General features: G+C 52.9%; 6 protein-coding genes across 6 annotated transcripts; 4 read left to right on the top strand and 2 right to left on the bottom strand.

The window, feature by feature from the left end:
* Positions 1-191: 191 nt before the first annotated feature.
* Positions 192-4,268, bottom strand: APUU_50663S (uncharacterized protein; the record flags this gene model as incomplete). Its single annotated transcript, XM_041705685.1, has 1 exon — positions 192-4,268. The coding sequence occupies one exon, from the start codon at positions 4,266-4,268 to the stop codon at positions 192-194; it is 4,077 nt and encodes a 1,358-aa protein (XP_041558146.1).
* An 856-nt stretch (positions 4,269-5,124) lies between these two features.
* APUU_50662A (putative neutral amino acid permease) lies at positions 5,125-6,715 on the top strand (the record flags this gene model as incomplete). The annotated part of the gene is made up of 4 exons (XM_041705683.1): positions 5,125-6,018; positions 6,094-6,174; positions 6,231-6,606; positions 6,675-6,715. The coding sequence occupies 4 exons, from the start codon at positions 5,125-5,127 to the stop codon at positions 6,713-6,715; spliced, it is 1,392 nt and encodes a 463-aa protein (XP_041558145.1).
* A 1,411-nt stretch (positions 6,716-8,126) lies between these two features.
* APUU_50661A (uncharacterized protein) lies at positions 8,127-9,643 on the top strand (the record flags this gene model as incomplete). Its single annotated transcript, XM_041705682.1, has 6 exons — positions 8,127-8,316; positions 8,404-8,423; positions 8,477-8,513; positions 8,568-8,635; positions 8,696-9,174; positions 9,244-9,643. The coding sequence occupies 6 exons, from the start codon at positions 8,127-8,129 to the stop codon at positions 9,641-9,643; spliced, it is 1,194 nt and encodes a 397-aa protein (XP_041558144.1).
* Positions 9,644-9,946: 303 nt separating this feature from the next.
* Positions 9,947-10,770, top strand: APUU_50660A (uncharacterized protein; the record flags this gene model as incomplete). The annotated part of the gene is made up of 2 exons (XM_041705681.1): positions 9,947-10,311; positions 10,380-10,770. 2 exons carry the CDS (start codon positions 9,947-9,949, stop codon positions 10,768-10,770), a joined length of 756 nt encoding a protein of 251 aa, XP_041558143.1.
* A 557-nt stretch (positions 10,771-11,327) lies between these two features.
* Positions 11,328-12,605, top strand: APUU_50659A (PQ-loop repeat-containing protein; the record flags this gene model as incomplete). Its single annotated transcript, XM_041705680.1, has 1 exon — positions 11,328-12,605. One exon carries the CDS (start codon positions 11,328-11,330, stop codon positions 12,603-12,605), a length of 1,278 nt encoding a protein of 425 aa, XP_041558142.1.
* Positions 12,606-13,953: 1,348 nt separating this feature from the next.
* Positions 13,954-15,978, bottom strand: lcb2 (putative serine palmitoyltransferase 2; the record flags this gene model as incomplete). The annotated part of the gene is made up of 1 exon (XM_041705679.1): positions 13,954-15,978. The coding sequence occupies one exon, from the start codon at positions 15,976-15,978 to the stop codon at positions 13,954-13,956; it is 2,025 nt and encodes a 674-aa protein (XP_041558141.1).
* Between the last annotated feature and the right edge of the window lie 795 nt (positions 15,979-16,773).

Below are 16,773 nucleotides of genomic sequence, written 5' to 3'. Positions count from 1 at the left end.
GGACGCATGTATCTGATTACTTCTTGTTGACCTTGTTATTTTTTTTCTTCTTGTGCTATATTACGGATACCAATGCATTTGCTATAACTATTTTCAAGACCGTATTATATTCCATGCTTGCTCCGCATGGGATAGTGTACAGCTAGTAAGTACATCTTCCCTGGACTCTAGTATGCTCCGATCAATTATTATTACAACCCCCACCCCTTCACCTCATTCATGCGTGAATACCATTCTTGGACATAAGGTATCCTCACGTGCGGCCCATACAACTCGACCTCCCACTGCGGACTCGGTGCCGGAAGCCCCGTCTCCTTCAAACACAACTCTCTCAGCTCCTCCAGACTGCCGCCCCGATCATACTTTTGACTCTCCGCACCCCGAGCATCGGCCGTACTCTTCCTCAAGGCCTCAGTCGCGGCTTCGTCCACAGTAAGACCCTCAGAATTGACAACCACACCGTAATTCTCACGCGCACCATCAATAGTCACCAACCGCCGACGAACCTCCAGCGCGACCTTCTCCGCAGGCCTCGTCAACGGATCTCCAAGCCCACCACCTCCCCAGGTCACCCACTCAAGAAGATCGCCAGGGTCGACCCGAACATGGTCGCACTTGGACGGGAGGACCTCCACCGGCGGAGCATCCGCCGACTTCGAGTACCGATACAGAACCTTCCTCGACCTTGCCCCGGGCTTCCCACCCCGGATCCCCCATGGCTTCGTGAACCACCGGTCATCATGCAGACTGAACTCCCCGCGCGAAAGGAACCGGTAGTGCGTGCGCTGCGCGTTCCCACCGCGGTAGAACCCCGCCCCGCCGCTATCAGGGACACTCTCATTGGCTTCGATGCGGAGCGGGTAGTTCAGCTCGATGATTTCCGTGGGGATGGACTTGATTGCCGGGAACAAGCAGTGGCAGTCTAGACCATCGCCGGCGTTGCGCGCCGGTACGCCACCAAACCCGATCTGGTATAACTGGTACCACTCGCCGTCTGGCTTGTACCCGGAGTAGAAGAAGTGTGGGGAGTCGCTGAAGCCTGCGGCAGCGGCGTACACGGGGTTTCTTTGCCCGATGAGCGCTTGCATGACGTCCATTGTGCGGCCCATTAGATGCGTGCGGCATGAGATGGGGGCCGGGCGGACGGGTTTCAGCACCGAGCCCTCGGGGATGTGGATGTCGATGAGGTCGTGGAAGCCGTCGTTGATGACGGTTCCTGGTGCAGCGGCCGCGATCATGTAGTAGCCGATGAACATGCGGAACATGGTCTCGGAGAGGTAGAAGTTGATGGCGTGGTCGCTTTGCGGGGATGTGCCGGTCCAGTCGAAGAGCAGGCGGTTACCGTCGATCTTGGTCATTGTGCATGTCAGCGCCCAGGGCCCGATGCCGTGGCCGTCGTCGTCGACGAAGTCGGTGAATGTGCTGGGCTGGTCGCCGAAATCCGTGTCGATGATCTTGCTCATTGCGGTGCGGTTGCGCAGGAGGAGCTCTGCGCAGGCGGCGAGATAGATCTCGCATCCGAACCGCACGACCAGCTCGCAGACTCGGCTGGCGGCTGTTCGGCACGCGGCGATGATGGCCATCAGGTCGGATCTGTACCAGTCGGGTTGGCGGGAGTTGCGGCAGAGCAGATCGACTAGGTCGGTGTTCATGGTGCCCTTTGCGTAGAGCTTGATACAGGGGATCTGGACGCCGTCGTCGAAGATGGATGAAGCGTTGATGGACATACTGCCTGGGACGATTCCTCCTACATCGGTCAAGTGTCCGAATTGCGACGCCCACCCGATGAGTCTGTGCTCGTGGAATATTGGTAGCAGGACAATCACGTCGTTCAAGTGCGTTACGGCTCCCTCGATCATGTAGGTGTCGTTGGTGATAAACACATCGCCTTCCTCGATCGTGCCCTTCCACGCTCGCAGGAACTGGGTGATGAAACTGCCAAACTGGCCGACAAGCATCTTGCCGTCGGCAGTGGTTATGACGTTGAACTCATCTTGCTGCTCGCGGATCGCAGGCGACATACTACACCGGAGCATGAGGGTATCCATCTCGCTGCGGATGGAGGCCAGGGCAGAGGCAACAAGTGTAGGGATCAATGGTGTCGACTGCACGATCTCCAGTGCTGCATCTGCAGTCTCATCTTTTGTCTGCTCTCTCGCTGTGTCTTCAGTCGGGCGTATAAGGATGTTGCCGATTGAATCGACTTCACCATAGCATCCTGGTAGGATCAGGGTATTGCTGTCTGTTTCCGTGATGATGCAGGGCCCGTCCACACGGACACCTTGGCGGCTCACTTTCTCGCGATCCCACAGTATAGCCTCCATCGTCTGTCCCTCTATAACAATACTCTTTTTCGAGACCAATGCTTCCGCAGGTGGCTCGTTTGATTCGGCTTTGCTGAGCTGCGGGATGTCAATACCGGGAGTCGCATCGACAGCGACGACTTCCAGGCGCATCAGCTCGAGCTCGAAATTGGGCAGACAGTATTTGAACTGCTGCTCATGGAGCTGGTCGAATTTTGCCTGTAGCAGCGCTCTCCACGGGCCGTCTTCGAGGTGGAGATCTTGAGCTTCTAGCTCGACTGTTAGGTTCAATGCTTGACCGCGGTATCGAAGGTCTAGATGGTAACCGATGTTCAATTGCATTTCTTGGTTCGAATTTGAACCCTTCATCGTCTCCCTGCAGGTCTGCTCTATCTCATCAAACCGATCTTTGACCTGCTGGGAAGTCGTGGCCGAGAGCAGGCGGATGTAGGACAACGATTGAGAGTGGCTCAGCCTTGTAGTGGCATCACCTAGGGCACATAGAGTTCCTGGAGATGGGGGAACAATAACCGGCCATGCTCCGAGTAGCTTTCCTACGGCGTTTGCATGGAGTGGACCTGCACCTCCAAAGGCAACCAGAGCAAACTCCTTCGGATCGTAGCCCTGCTCGACAGAGACCAAACGCAGTGCTCCGTACATAGTCTCGTTCACTAGGTTGACAATGTCTTCGGCGGTTTGGGTCACAGACAGTTTCATCTGCTTCGCTATCTCACCAACCGCGGTTAATGCGGCCTCTGCGTGGAGGGTGAATTCTCCCCCAAGCAGGTTCTCTGGCAGGTATCCCAGCACAAGGTTAGCGTCTGTAACGGTGGCTTCGCTCCCTCCCAGGTTGTAGCATGCAGGTCCCGGACTCGCGCCCGCACTCTCTGGGCCAACTCGCATCGTCTCGGTGATGTCCATGTATTTGGCGATGGAACCGCCTCCTGCGCCCACAGTTCGAATGTCCACAGCGGGCGAACGGACGGTAAGTGAGCCCACCACCGTCTCACGACGAAGCTGTGGTTTGCCCTGGTGGATAATCGCAACGTCTGTTGACGTACCGCCCATGTCGAATGTGATCAAGTTCTTATAAGGGGTGTTTCTCGTGACGACGTCCGCAACGCCCTGTACACCTCCAGCGGGACCGGACATCAAAATATTAACCGGCAACTCGCCCGCCAGATCCAAGCTCGTTAACCCACCGTCTGACTTGAGGATACGAATGAGATCCCCATCGTCTGCAAGCAAGACCTGCAGATTACTGAGATAGGTCTGGACGACCGGCTTGACAAGCGCATTGGTACACGTTGTAACTGTCCGCTCATACTCGCCAACCTCTCTAAGAACATCGCTCGAGCAAATGATAGTCGAGTCCTCACCGAGCACTTCACGAACAACACTCGCAACCCTCACCTCATGCTTATTATTAGCGTGCGAGTTGAGCAACGAAATCGCCACAGCCTCGGGCCTCTCCTCACCAACCCACGCCTTCAAATCAGCCCTCAGCGCATCCAAATCAACCTCATCAACCGTCTCCCCATCAACGGACATGCGCTCCTGACACTGTATCACCCTCTCCAAGGGCACAATCGGCTCAGGCGGGGTATAATGTAGCCAAGCACCCAAACCCCCGGGGATCTGCGACCTGCGCACAGCCAGGATATCCTTATGGCCAGCCGTAACGATCAGACCCGTGCGCGCGCCCTTGCCCTCAAGCACGGCGTTCGTGCCGACCGTCGTACCGTGATGTATGAACTGGAACTTGCCGTCCCAGTTGAAGCGGCCTTTGAGGGCTTGCTGGACCTTGCGGATGCCGTTCTTGATTCCGATGCTTTGGTCTGGGACCGTGGTGGGGACTTTGGCTCGTGCGATTTGGTTTTCGGGGGTTAGGGCGTAGATGTCTGTGAATGTGCCACCGATGTCAGCTCCTAGACGGTAGCCGTCTTGGGGCGTGGGAGATGGCATTGTCAATTGAGAGAGTTGAGAATTGAAATGAGGAGGTGGGTAGGAGATAGGAGATATGGGAGAGGATCTGCCGCATGCAATGTACGGTTCAAGGCAGAGTGGGAGATGCAATGTAAGAGTGAGCGTGACAGGGAGGAGAGAGAGAGCAGAAGGAATGAGGGGCAATTGATGGCTGATGCCTGTCAATTGGCGGCTACAAGGTACTGAGTACTGTCCCGGTCGTTGAGTGTAACGAACCGCGCCGAGGCCCACCATGTCTATCGCTGTCATTGATGCCCCACGGAGATCCTTCGCGGAGCACAAATCGGGGCTCAGCATCGGGCTGGATGTGGGTTGCTGTCCTAACTAAGTTTTCACTAACGGCATAGCTTTGCATCCCGGAGATAGGACAACAGTTGTCGCTGTCTTACCCGAAACAATCACTTTGTCGTGCCGGTCTTGATCCCTGTCTAGTTTCTACCCGGTTACTCGGCAGCAGGCGTTGAGCCCGGATGCAGTAACGTTTGCTGATTGCGCAACTGGAGAGTCATGAAGCATGAATCCTCGAGTTCTTATCCCTTCCATTTGAATCGGGTGTTGTTCCAGGTCTGGAAAGAGTCGAGAACCCCCGGCCAGGGGATGCATTAGTGCACGAGCTGTTTGGCCTAGTCGCTAGGCGAGCGGGTGGGAGTTGCCAGGAAGGGATGGTCTCTGTACTTACGTGTTCTGGCTGCTGGTCGTAGAATGCTCTCCTGGTTATCATCGTCTGCTGTTATAAAGTTCTCTTCATCTGTTTTGGTTCTGGGGGATTTGCCAGTTTGTTCTTGCATAACCGTCCTCCTCCCCCCTCTCCTAAAAACTATCACAACCAACAGCAATGCGTGATAAGGAGCAAGCAGAAGCCCATGGGGCGTATGACTCTGGGAATGGAAGCCCTCGGTCGGTGATCCTGGACGAGGAAGGGGAGGTGTTCAAGAAGACAGACTCCGGGGTCAACTTCCGCAAGGTGGGCTGGTTCAATGCGACTGTGATTTTCACCAAAATCCTCTTCGCGACAGGGGTACTTTCACTCCCATCAGCGCTGTACTCACTGGGAGCCGTGGGCGGATCAATCAGTATTGTGGCCTGGGGCGCATTCAACACCTATTGCTTCGTGATCCTGGGCAACTTCCGCAACAGACACCCGCACTGCCATTCCATCGCAGACATGGCCGAGTTTGCGGGGGGCGTTGTCGCAAAGGAGGTTGCAGGGCTCCTGTTCATTATTGGCTACGTCCTGGTGACTGGCAGTGGCATTATCGGTGTGTCTACTGCGCTTAACGCCCTCTCCCACCATGCAGCCTGCACCGTCTGGTGGTCGTTCCTCGCAGCAGTCGTGATTGTCGCCACAGCCTCGATCCGCAAGCTCGAGCACGTCGGCTGGCTAAGCTACGTGGGATTCTTGTCCATCTACATCGCTGTGCTGATTGTCGTGATCGGAGTGACTACTCAAGAGCGGCCGGCCGCTGCACCGCAGGAGGGTCCATACGACTTGGGTTACGTTAATATCAACAACCCCGGGTTTGCTGCTGGGATGGTCGCGTCTTGCACGATATTCGTTTCTTCGGCCGGCACCAGTGCCTTCTTGCCGGTTATCTCGGAGATGCGCAACCCGAAGGACTACAAGAAGCCGCTGTATGCCTGTATGACTTTGGTGACGGCGTCATACCTTGCTTTCAGCTTGGTCGTTTATCGGTGGTGTGGGATGTGGGTGGCCAGTCCATCGCTCGGTGTATGTTCTTTCCCTCTTTTTTTTTTTTTTTTACCTCTCTTTCGAGCTGCAGTTAATAAGTTTTGGTGCGTCTAGAGTGCCGGACAAACGATCAAGATGGTTTCCTATGGTGTTGCATTGCTTGGGCTGGTTGTCAGCGGCACTCTTTACTTACATGTAAGCCCCCTTTCATTCTACCATTGCCATTGGGCTTTTAACCAATTCTCTATCAGATCGGCGCGAAGTATGTTTTCGTTCGAATCCTCGGAAATACGCGCCACCTGCAAGCCAACACTGTTGTGCATTGGGGTACCTGGTTCGCCTGCACGATTCTGCTCGGCGCGCTGGCATTCATTCTGGCCTCATCAATCCCCATCTTCAACTATCTCATTGCCCTCGTGGGATCGGTGTGCTTCGCACCTCTTGCAATGAGCCTTCCCGGTTGGCTATGGCTGTACGACCACGGCCACTACAAGAAGGGACCCTTGACGCAGAAGATCACATACGCCCTGCACGTCGGCCTAGTGCTTCTCGGATTATTCTTCTGCGTCGGAGCAACTTACGGGGTTGTCATCCAGATCATCGACGCATACGCGACCGGACTAATTGGTGAGTTCTTGCATTTGCATTTGCCACAGCCCAGGATCATGAATCATGACTGACAGGGCAACTCATAGGATCGGCCTTCAGTTGCGCTGATAATTCGAATTCGTCGTAAAGGGTGGAAGATCTCTTCCTATTGGGTCGGAAAATCTGACCTCCTCAAGTAGTCGTCTCTTTGGATAGGAAAAGGGGCTCAAGCAGCCTCCAGACACAGACACAGAGCACTGTTATGCGGAATAGAATTCCATTAGTAAATAATTTCCCTTCAAAACAAAAATTCCAATCCCCCGAGTGTGTCGAAAAACCAGTGGAGCCAAGAAATCACGCATAACTGGCCATGTCTTGCACCGTTACGAGGGGGTGGAAAGCCCTAATTAGCCAAGCCAGACGCCAGCATCTGCAGCCACTCCCGCCAGACAGGGTCTCGAATCCTTTTCCACCCAACCCCGGTAAACTCGCCCCTGTGAAATTGAAAAGCTGAAACGAAACACGCTGATCACTGATCAGGGTACTTTTTGCTGCAACGAACGCCGCTGTCGCCTAGCAGGAGGATTACGATCCCCGGCCCGCGCCATCCGTGCCGTGTTGTTTGAGTTTGATCTGTCGTCCACCTCCAGCCAAAAGGAACCCGAGGAAGTGAGGAATATGAACCTAGATAAGTGGCTCGCGCCGGCTGTGTTCCGGGCAAATAGGAGAGAGTAGTCGGGATTTACTTGCCATTGTTCCTTCGTGGTTATTGACTATTCCTTTGTTCATGCAAAGAGACTCGGGAGTCGGGGGTGCCGGTGTCGATCGAGAATTCGAGACTCTTGTTATGCGATGCGATGCTGTGCCACAGTGCAGATGGGAATCGATGCATCCATTCGATCGCTAAGAAAATAATGGCTTGCAGTACGTAACGGGCCAATCTCCCGTCCTACTCCTCCCGGTCTACCTGCCCCTAGGCTACTAGGAGTAGTATTTACAGACGTTAGGGTAGGATCTTGGGTGTAGGAGGGATTGTCATGCTATAAGCCATTCCCGTTTATTGCATGGATCATGGAGCCGATCCTGCTTCCTGCCGGGCCAGCAGTCTCGGGGGAATACTTAGTTTTGAGACCAAGGTACTTGGTGGTTAACTACTGGTACTGGTACTACCGTACTTGGTGCTCGTAGCTGACCTGGCAGGTCCTGGTACTTGTCCGTTTGTCCTGACTGAGTGCGGTTTTCGTTGCTGGATTGTAGGGACCCGCAGCTTCCCATCTTTCTCCTTTTTATGCAATTCCAGACGGTTGAATACTCTACTTTGTTTATCTATTTTACTTTTTGTGCATTGTGCATCTTATCTCTCTCATATTGCTTCTTCATTCTCTCTCGCATGTCGACGACTCGACCAATGTCCTAATACCTCGTCCATACTTTCGTTAACGTTAATGCTGCCACGACATTGAAGAAATACACCTCCCTAAACCTAAGCAGCTCGAGTTGAACCTCGACTTCACTTCTCCCAAGCTGCACTGCCATCTTGAGACTGAGACAGAGACAAGATGCCCGACACAAGAGAGCCAGCAATCCCGGCCCCCCCGGGCGCGGTATCAAACCTCGATCACCCAGAAGATGTGCTGCATACTGTAAACCTAGCGACGCAAGTAGTGTGCATTATCGTTGTGACGATTGCAGTCGGGATGCGGGTTGCTGTTAAGGTGCGGTTGAGGAATGGGTTGGGGTTGGAAGATTGTGAGTATCATGGCATATACTATGACTTCGATGTGTATTACTTCAAATAAATCAGGGGAATACAATGGCTGACTATTTGTTTTATAGATACGACGATTGCGGGATGGGTAGGTTGTTTTCTAGTCAGAGTGACGGTGTTGTGCTAATGTACTTGTGATAGGTGTTGTTTATTGGCTTCTGTGCGAATATGCTTGTGCGTATGTAAAGCACCTTATAAGTCTTTAACTGTTTTATGATATCTAACAGAACAGTCAATGTCTACGGCGGAGGGTACCACGCCTGGGACGTCCCCAAAGACCAGTTCGTCAGTTTCCAAAAGGTACGCCCCAGCCCCTACGATGCAAACCAGCAGTTAAGGTCATATTAACGAAGATGCCAGGCCTCCTACGCCGTAACCCTAATCTACGTCCCAATGGTCTTCGTGATCAAACTCGCCCTCCTAACGATCATGCTCCGAATCTTCTCCCCAGACCGCCAGAAAGTAATCATCATCTACGCCAGCATCACAGTCCTGCTCCTGTACTACATCCCCGCGCTCTTCATCAAGATCTTCTTCTGCAAGCCAATCTCCACATACTGGCTCGGCCCCGAGGTCACAGGCGGGACCTGTATCGATCAGCGCAACGTCATCATCGCCGACTCGGCCATTAGTATCGTGAGCGACCTCTGGATCCTGATCCTGCCGGTGCCGATGCTGTGGTCGCTGCAGATGTCGCTGAAGAGGAAACTCAGGGTTGTAGGGATTTTGGGCGCGGGGGGACTAGCGACGGGGTTCAGTGTTTGGAGGCTTTATATGATGGTCGAGGAATCCGAGACGGCTGATACAACCTGGTTTTGGATTCATGCGGTTTTGACAGCGTACGTTTCCTTCTCTCAAATATTGATTGGCTGGGACCGTGGTGGATCTGACTTGAATTTGATGTATAGAAACGCCGAAGCAGGAATCGGTCTCATCTGCGCCTGTCTCCCAGCTCTAAGCTCGTACATTGCATCCCTCAAGTCCCGCGCTAACAGCAGCTACCGGAGCTACAAGAGCCACGAGCTAAGTAGCTGGAATAAGCTGGGGAGCTCGAAGAAGGGGAGCGGGAACCACAGCTCTGCGTTTCCGCCGACGCAGACGGACCAGGCGTGCTTGATTTCTACGATTGAGGCGGAGACTTCGTCGGCTGAGTTGAGGAGGGAGGGGGAGGGGGAGAGATCGCTGACGAGGGAGAGCGGTGGGAAGAATGGGAATGGGAATGGAACTGGACATGAACACGGGAAGAGTGATGGAGGAGTGATTCATAAGAATGTGGTTGTTGAGCAGAGTTATGAGTATGTGAAGTGAGCCCTAACCTGATATCTGATAGTACGGGACAATGCTGCTTTACTTCAAAGGTATATTCACTCGATCTTTAATGCATACAATGAGAACCCAATACGGAGAAAAGGGAATTCATTGAATAAACAATACGGACAATGGAATTAATTCGCATTATTGGCTGATATCTCACCAGAAAGGGTTCTAGGACATAAATACGCCCTCCTTCACCTGCGTCCAGCGTCCCCAAGCACGTTCCTTGCGGTTTCTACTCTTACCACTAGATCGCATTTCTAGAACGTTTCTACCAGATCTCGTATCTCATTCAACATGTCGAACCCTTTCCGCCAGTCGCAGTCGAAGTCGAAGTCGAAGTCGCACCAGTCTCGCCATTCAAACAAGCACTCAACCAGACACTCAGCCTCTAAACACTCAACTCCCAGGAGGGGCGATGCTTACTACGACCCCGGCCCAGTGCAGGACCCTGCATACGGCTACGATCAGACCGGCGAGTACTACGACGAGCAATACGATCAGGCAGGCTACGCGGACCCACAGGCAGACTATCGACAGTCGCACCACCTGAGTGCACCCGTCGCAAATGGCCATGACCGCAGACATAGACATAGACACAAGCATGAGCATGATGTCTACTGCGATCCCAAAAACCAGCTTCCGCAAAACGCAGACTACTAGTACGTATACCCGATACCGGTATAACTCCAGCCAAACATGTCAGATTGAGAAGCTAACTTATCCGCAGCGAACCGAACGTACAATTCCGGTCTTCTACCCCCGACTCTGTCAATCTGGGTGTCAATATCCCACAGGGTGTCGATGCCGGTGTCGGTGGTAATGGAGATGGTACCCGCGGTATAGGCGGTGCGATGGCTGGCGGCGCAGCTGGGTATTATCTTGGACATAAGAAAAGACACGGACTGCTGGGTGCAGTGGGTGGTGCGATACTGGGCCATTATCTGCAGGAGAAAAGGAAAGATGGACGCGGGATTGCACCGCCTACTTCAGCTGCAGATGGAGGAGCAGCGTACTATGATGGACAAGAGCAGTGGTCGCAGTCGCAGTATGGGTCTGATCGGTCGGCTGGGCGTCGGTCCAAGCACCACCGTCGCCATGGGACTGGGAGTCGGCAGTGACTCTAGACGAGGAGGGAAGGGGGATTTTTAATTTGTTAGTGATTGGTGAATCAGAGCATCCAGTGATTTCCTTCGCGTGTTTTCCCACAGTAGTTGTAATACAGTAATCGTCAACTTGCAGTTAACTGGTTGGTTGGATGAAGAAGAATGACTAATCTATTTAGGGTTCCGTCATGCCTGACTCTGCCTGAACAACAGCCAATCACAGGCGGTGGAGGTTGACTATCAGGTCTTCCCGATTTGGCTCTTATCAGCCCCCGATCTCTCGTGACCAACTGAAGGGGGATGACTCGCCGCTCCACGAATGCGGCTTCTCTTGCTCTTGATTGTCTCTCCCTCTTCCTTCTCCTCTTCGTCTTCTCCTCTTCGTAGTCTCCCCCCTCTCACTCTTTATATCGTCGTCTTTCATCTAGACTCGCTCTTTGTTAGTTGTCTCCGCCTTTATCGTTCGCCTCCGCAGCGTCTTATCGCCCGTCTGTCGCGTCCGCCATTCTGCCCACCGGAGGGTCGATTGAACCTCCCACTCCTGCGTATACTTTGCAGAATACCCTCTGAACATGCCTCCTCCTCTAATAGATTATGTCGCCCAATCTCTTCCACAGCACTGTGAGCCTACGTCGCCCTTCCTCGCTACGATCTCGTCCTATCTCCACATATGCCTCCCCACCCCACTTGCCCTGCTTTCGTCGACCCTCGGCACGCTGAGCATTGTATCATGGCTGTTCGCCCAGCTTCCTCAGATCTATAAGAACTTCCAACTGCAGTCGACTTCCGGGCTATCTATATTTTTCTTGATTATATGGTGTTTCGGTGATATGGGCAACCTGCTCGGTGCTCTTCTTACCCGGCAAGCCACCTGGCAGGTGATCGTTGCGGGCTACTATGTGTCAGTTGATATAGCTCTTGTATTCCAGTTCTTCTGGTATACTCACTACAAGGGGCGCCAAGGCGACGACTATTCTACTATTTCTGGTCACGATGACGGCGCTGCCCCTCCGAATGTCATCGAGGCCTACTCGTTTTCCGAGGACGATTACACCGTGAACGGTCTGTCACCGCAAGTTGGCGCTAGTTCAGATTCGAAGGATACCAGCGATATCAAAGATCAATCTGTCGGCACCATTAACAATGCGTCATCGTCTTATTCAAAAGAGACCCTGAGTTCTTCCCGGCGAGCTATTGTTCGATCCGGCGGCGGCCTGAGCGTTCAAAACTCCGCCGCACGAACTGTGTTGCTAGCGTCGATGCTTTGCGCTGTGGCCGCCAACGCAGCCCCGACCGACGTTGATCCACTTCCGCCTTCTTCGGGGTTGACCCTTGAATTCCTTGGCAGCATCTTTTCTTGGATGTCCACGGTTCTATATCTCGGCTCGCGACCTCCACAGCTGTACAAGAACTACTGTCGCAAGAGCACCTCCGGCCTGTCTCCCTTGCTATTTATGGCTGCATTTGGCGGGAACTTCTTTTACTCGTCGTCTCTCTTAACGAATCCAAACGCTTGGTATGACTTGCCTCCATACGGCGGTGGCGGATGGGCAGACGCCGACGGCAACGATCGAGTAGAGTGGGTGGGCCGCGCCATCCCCTTCTTCCTCGGCGCCTTTGGTGTTCTCTTCTTGGACGGTTTCATGGGTGTACAATTCCTCATGTACGGCTCTGATGATGAATCCGTGATCGATGTTGAAGACCACAAGCGCGGACGAAGCCGCTGGAAGCGAGTCCACGGGTGGATGAGAGGCTGGATCCCCTCTCCCGTGCGCAAACAAACCCCAGAGTCCAGCGCTGAGGGCCAGGCTCTTCTTAACGAAGACCGACAGCACTACGGTGCGGTGTGACCTACTTGTACAGACTACCACCGACTGTTGTATCACGCAATTTAACGACGTCATGACCTATACTTGTCTTTTTGCTTTCTTTTTTTGCACTTGGTGCTGTCTCAATTAGCAATCGTCTTTTTCTTTCTGTTTGGATCCCATGTTCTGGGTTTAGAGTCAGATTCCCTTTCTGCATGGTGCATTGCGCGGAAGACGAACGGCGCGATTCGGCATAGATCTTTCAGTCGTTGGTGCTACTTGCTTGTATCAGATGGGTCATACATTTACCATACACCGGCGTTGACTTTCCTGTTTATCCTGTCTTTCTTGCGTTTGCGTGGTTTTTGGATGCACCGCACCTTGAGTAGCCTTTGCTTTTGGATACATACCTGCCATGGAATTGGATTCGGGGTATTTACTACCTACTTACAGTACTTACTACGTACGTTTCATTATAGCAATGAATGAATGACTATCATAATTCCATGTCATTACGTATGTTGTTACACGTACTTAGATCGCGTGGCACGACTGATCTTGAACATACTTACTAGAACGCCACCAGTGGAGTTCCAGCCGAATACGAGCTGGATTTGTATACTCATACGGATACAGGGTCTTGTACAACTCAAAGCCCAGCCAGCCACCATTCCAAGAAACATTCCTGGAATGCAGTGGCCTTCTTATCTTACTAGTATCATAGTATGGATATGATGTAGGCGTTAATAATATTAGATAATTACTATACTTGAAGTGCTTTGGGCAGTATAGCGACTAGTGGTTATACAAATTTGGCGAAGATAATGAGACATTGAATTAGAATAATACTAAATAGTGATAATAATCAGGTGACTTCGAACGACAAGCGGTCGTCGAAGGCAATCCACGTACTCCCAACCCGTGCATGAGTCTCATTAGGTACAGTAGTTGAGCAACCCAGTAAGTATGTAAACAGTAACCAGCGAGGGCTCGCCTCTAACCCCCAGCACTTGGTAGGCGGACACGAACCGGCAATGGTGTCTATAAATAACAACGAATGAAGTGGGCAAACCCAAGGTGTGAAGAGAAGAGAAAAATAATAATGTTATAGTGTTTCGTAGGGTGGTGCGTTTCTTTTGAACAGTTTCAAAAGTAATAATAGGCAACCAAGGAAGCGAGATTGTTGCGGGTGGTAATACACCAAATATTTGATATCGTTCGACACGAGGCGGCATGACCAGCATCAACCGAGCGCATCAGAAACGCCACCGAAGGCTTCCCCTAGATGCAGAACCACAGCGCCAAGTTTACCATGAGGGCATGAATCGACATAGCAAAATGGGTCATTATGATGAAGCCAAGCAATTGACATCACGGAAAGAGAGTCCACTTAGAACAGAGGTGACTTGACATCTTGGACACCACGCCTAATGACGTCCTCTATGCGCCACCTGGGAGGGACAATCGTCGGGTTTCGTTTCTGCTGCCACTGGACTTCCTTCTCCGGCGGGGGTGCCATGTCGTCGGTCAAGGGAATAGCACCGCCAGCGACCCCAGTAGAGAATTTGAGCTGGAGGACGTTGCCAATTTCGTCACAAGCCGTCAGGATACGGTCAAGATCCTCCTTTGTGTGAGCAGCCGAGACACAGAATCGAGCACGCGAGGAAACCAGAGGCGTCGCAGGGTAACCGACAATGACAACGGAGATTTTTCGCTTCAGCATTTCGTGGGAGAAGGCCGGCATCTTGGCAGGGTTGAAGAGGAGAACAGGGACAATTGGCGAATCGTCGTGACCGTACACTATAAAGCCAAGACGCTTCAACCCAAGACGAAGGTATCGAGAGTTGAAGGCCAAACGCTGCAGTCGCTCCTCACCCTGGCCTGGAATAAGTTCACCTTTGATGAGTCGAAGTGCCGAGACAATCTGCGCGATAACAGCCGGCGCTGTTGATTCTCCATAGAACATGCCAGAGTTGATTGCCTTGAGCTTGTGAATCATCGCGGTGTCGGCGGCAATGTAGCCCCCGTTAGCACCGAATGACTTGGTCAATGTACCCATGAGAATGTCAACATCCTTGGTGTCGATGCCAAAGTAATCGCAAACACCGCGGCCATTGGGTCCGATGGCTCCGACTGAGTGTGCTTCGTCGACAAAGAGGTAGAACTTGTAACGCTTTTTGAGTTCAATAAGACCGGGAAGATTGCACATCGAGCCTTCCATAGAGTAGAGACCTTCAACAACGATGAGGATCTTTTTCCATGGTCGGTGAGTACGGGGCTGACCCTGGCTAATAGCCTCTCGAAGTTTTGACTCTAGATCACGCATATCGTTGTGCTTGAACATGGCAATAGAGGCTCCAGATAGACGGGCACCGAACCGGATGGAGGCGTGGTTAAGCTCATCGGAGATAAGCAAGTCACCTTTGCCAACGAGAGCCGGGAAGATGTTTGCATTGGTACCGAAACCCATCGAAAAGACCATGGACGCTTCCTTACCAACAAAGTTGGCGACTAGATCCTCGAGCTCGATGTGCAGGTCCTGTGTACCAACCTCTGCGCGTGTGCTCACGGGCGTAATGCCGTACTTGCGAACGGCCTCTTCCGTAATATCCGCACAGGGGCCTTCTGATTGAGCGAACCCGAGGTAGTTGTAGGAGCTCAGGTTCAACGTGTCGGTCGTAGTGCCAGTCAGGTAAAAGTTCTTGTTGTGGTCGTCAGTCGCTCGGTCGATGAGAGTAATGTTTCTTCCGGGCACACCGGTGACAGGCCGTTCAAAACAATCGTTGATACGAAGCTTGAGGCGGCGAACGTAGAAGTTATCGAAATCGCTGTTGAGGGCCGCATAGCCATTCCGTGGCTTCAGGTGGCGATAATTCTCCTCGCGGAAGCGTTTTCCGAAGAAATCACGAACGTGACCAAAAGCAATTAGGATCAGGTAGCTAATATACGTAGTAATCAGATAATAATAAGGAGGCTCGTCCATCACGGGCTCGGGGAAATGGCCACCGGGATGCCGGCTGGAATACCGATGGCTTGGGTGACCGAGGGGCCCGAACTGGGCATGTTGCTTGGTCAGACGGCGAGCCTCCTCCGGTGACGGAGGTTGAAAAAGCGTTGTAGGCGGTTCGTTCATGTTTGGGTTGTCCGCAGTCGCAGTAGACAGCGAGATGGTCGGTAAGGACAGTGAGGCGGAGCTGATCGGCGGGGCGGCGGGATTGGTACCACTGGCGTTCTGGAGGGCAGCTCGCGCAGTTTGGGGCTCGGCCTTGGACTTGGGAGAGGTCGAGAAAAACTGAGCGAGGCGGTTGGTCTTGGGTGCCTTGATGGCGATGCCGCTCTTTCCAGAGGGGGAGGGATAGGACGAGGGGTCGGAGGGGTCGTTGATGGACGAAGTGCTGGAGGGTCGACGCGGCATCGCAAGAAAACTGCCCAGTAAACGCGGACGAGGTCACAGCACCGCTGATGGCGCACGGTGGGAGTTGTCTATCGCGCTTTCCTGGCAAGTAAGCACGTAGGTGGTTGAAGAGCTACACGGTGTGTGTAGAACTCCCTATTGTGGCGGGTCCCTGATTTCCAGTTCACGACGAGTAAATGGCAACAGATCCGATAATATCAACCTGAAGACTGAGGACGGGCACAGGTCAGCGGGAGAATTCAAGGACAGAAGACAGAAAGTGATGAAGAGGAGACTTTGAGCTGAAGCCAGCCCGGCTGTCTCGGAGCCGACAAGACTGAATCTTGTTCGGGTAGCGTACCTTGGCACGTGCGTCGGCTGGAAGCTGCGGAAGCCCCGGCAACGTGGATAGATCGATGAAAATGTCACTATTCACTAGATGGCGGACGACAGTTGTCAAATACGTATGGCCGAGATGGTGAGAAAGTGGGAGAGGAGATCAGCGGAGGACGAAGAGCTAAAGGAGCATCGCCGGCGGATGGGAGAAGAATCGATCGAGTCTCCTGAAACTTTTCAGGAGCTCGGATCCATGGTACCGTACCGTAAGTCTAGGCGTCATCGGGAGTCGTGATATTGTGCGAGGCAGAAAAAGCCGCCCGGGTGGGTCTGATCGGTGGTATTGATACCGTCACCGGCGATAGATTACCGCCCCTGGAATCTTTTCAGGTTTTGTTGAAAGGGGCGGAGTTATGCGCCGCACAGGAATTATGCAGCCTGCAAGGTCTGTCACTCCGTCTCACTCTGAGGAAATTGCAG

Source organism: Aspergillus puulaauensis, chromosome 5, assembly GCF_016861865.1.
Source record: "Aspergillus puulaauensis MK2 DNA, chromosome 5, nearly complete sequence".
Lineage (NCBI taxonomy): Eukaryota > Fungi > Ascomycota > Eurotiomycetes > Eurotiales > Aspergillaceae > Aspergillus > Aspergillus puulaauensis.
The sequence above is the reverse complement of the archived record's forward strand: the minus strand, read 5'-3'. Positions and strand labels throughout refer to the sequence as shown.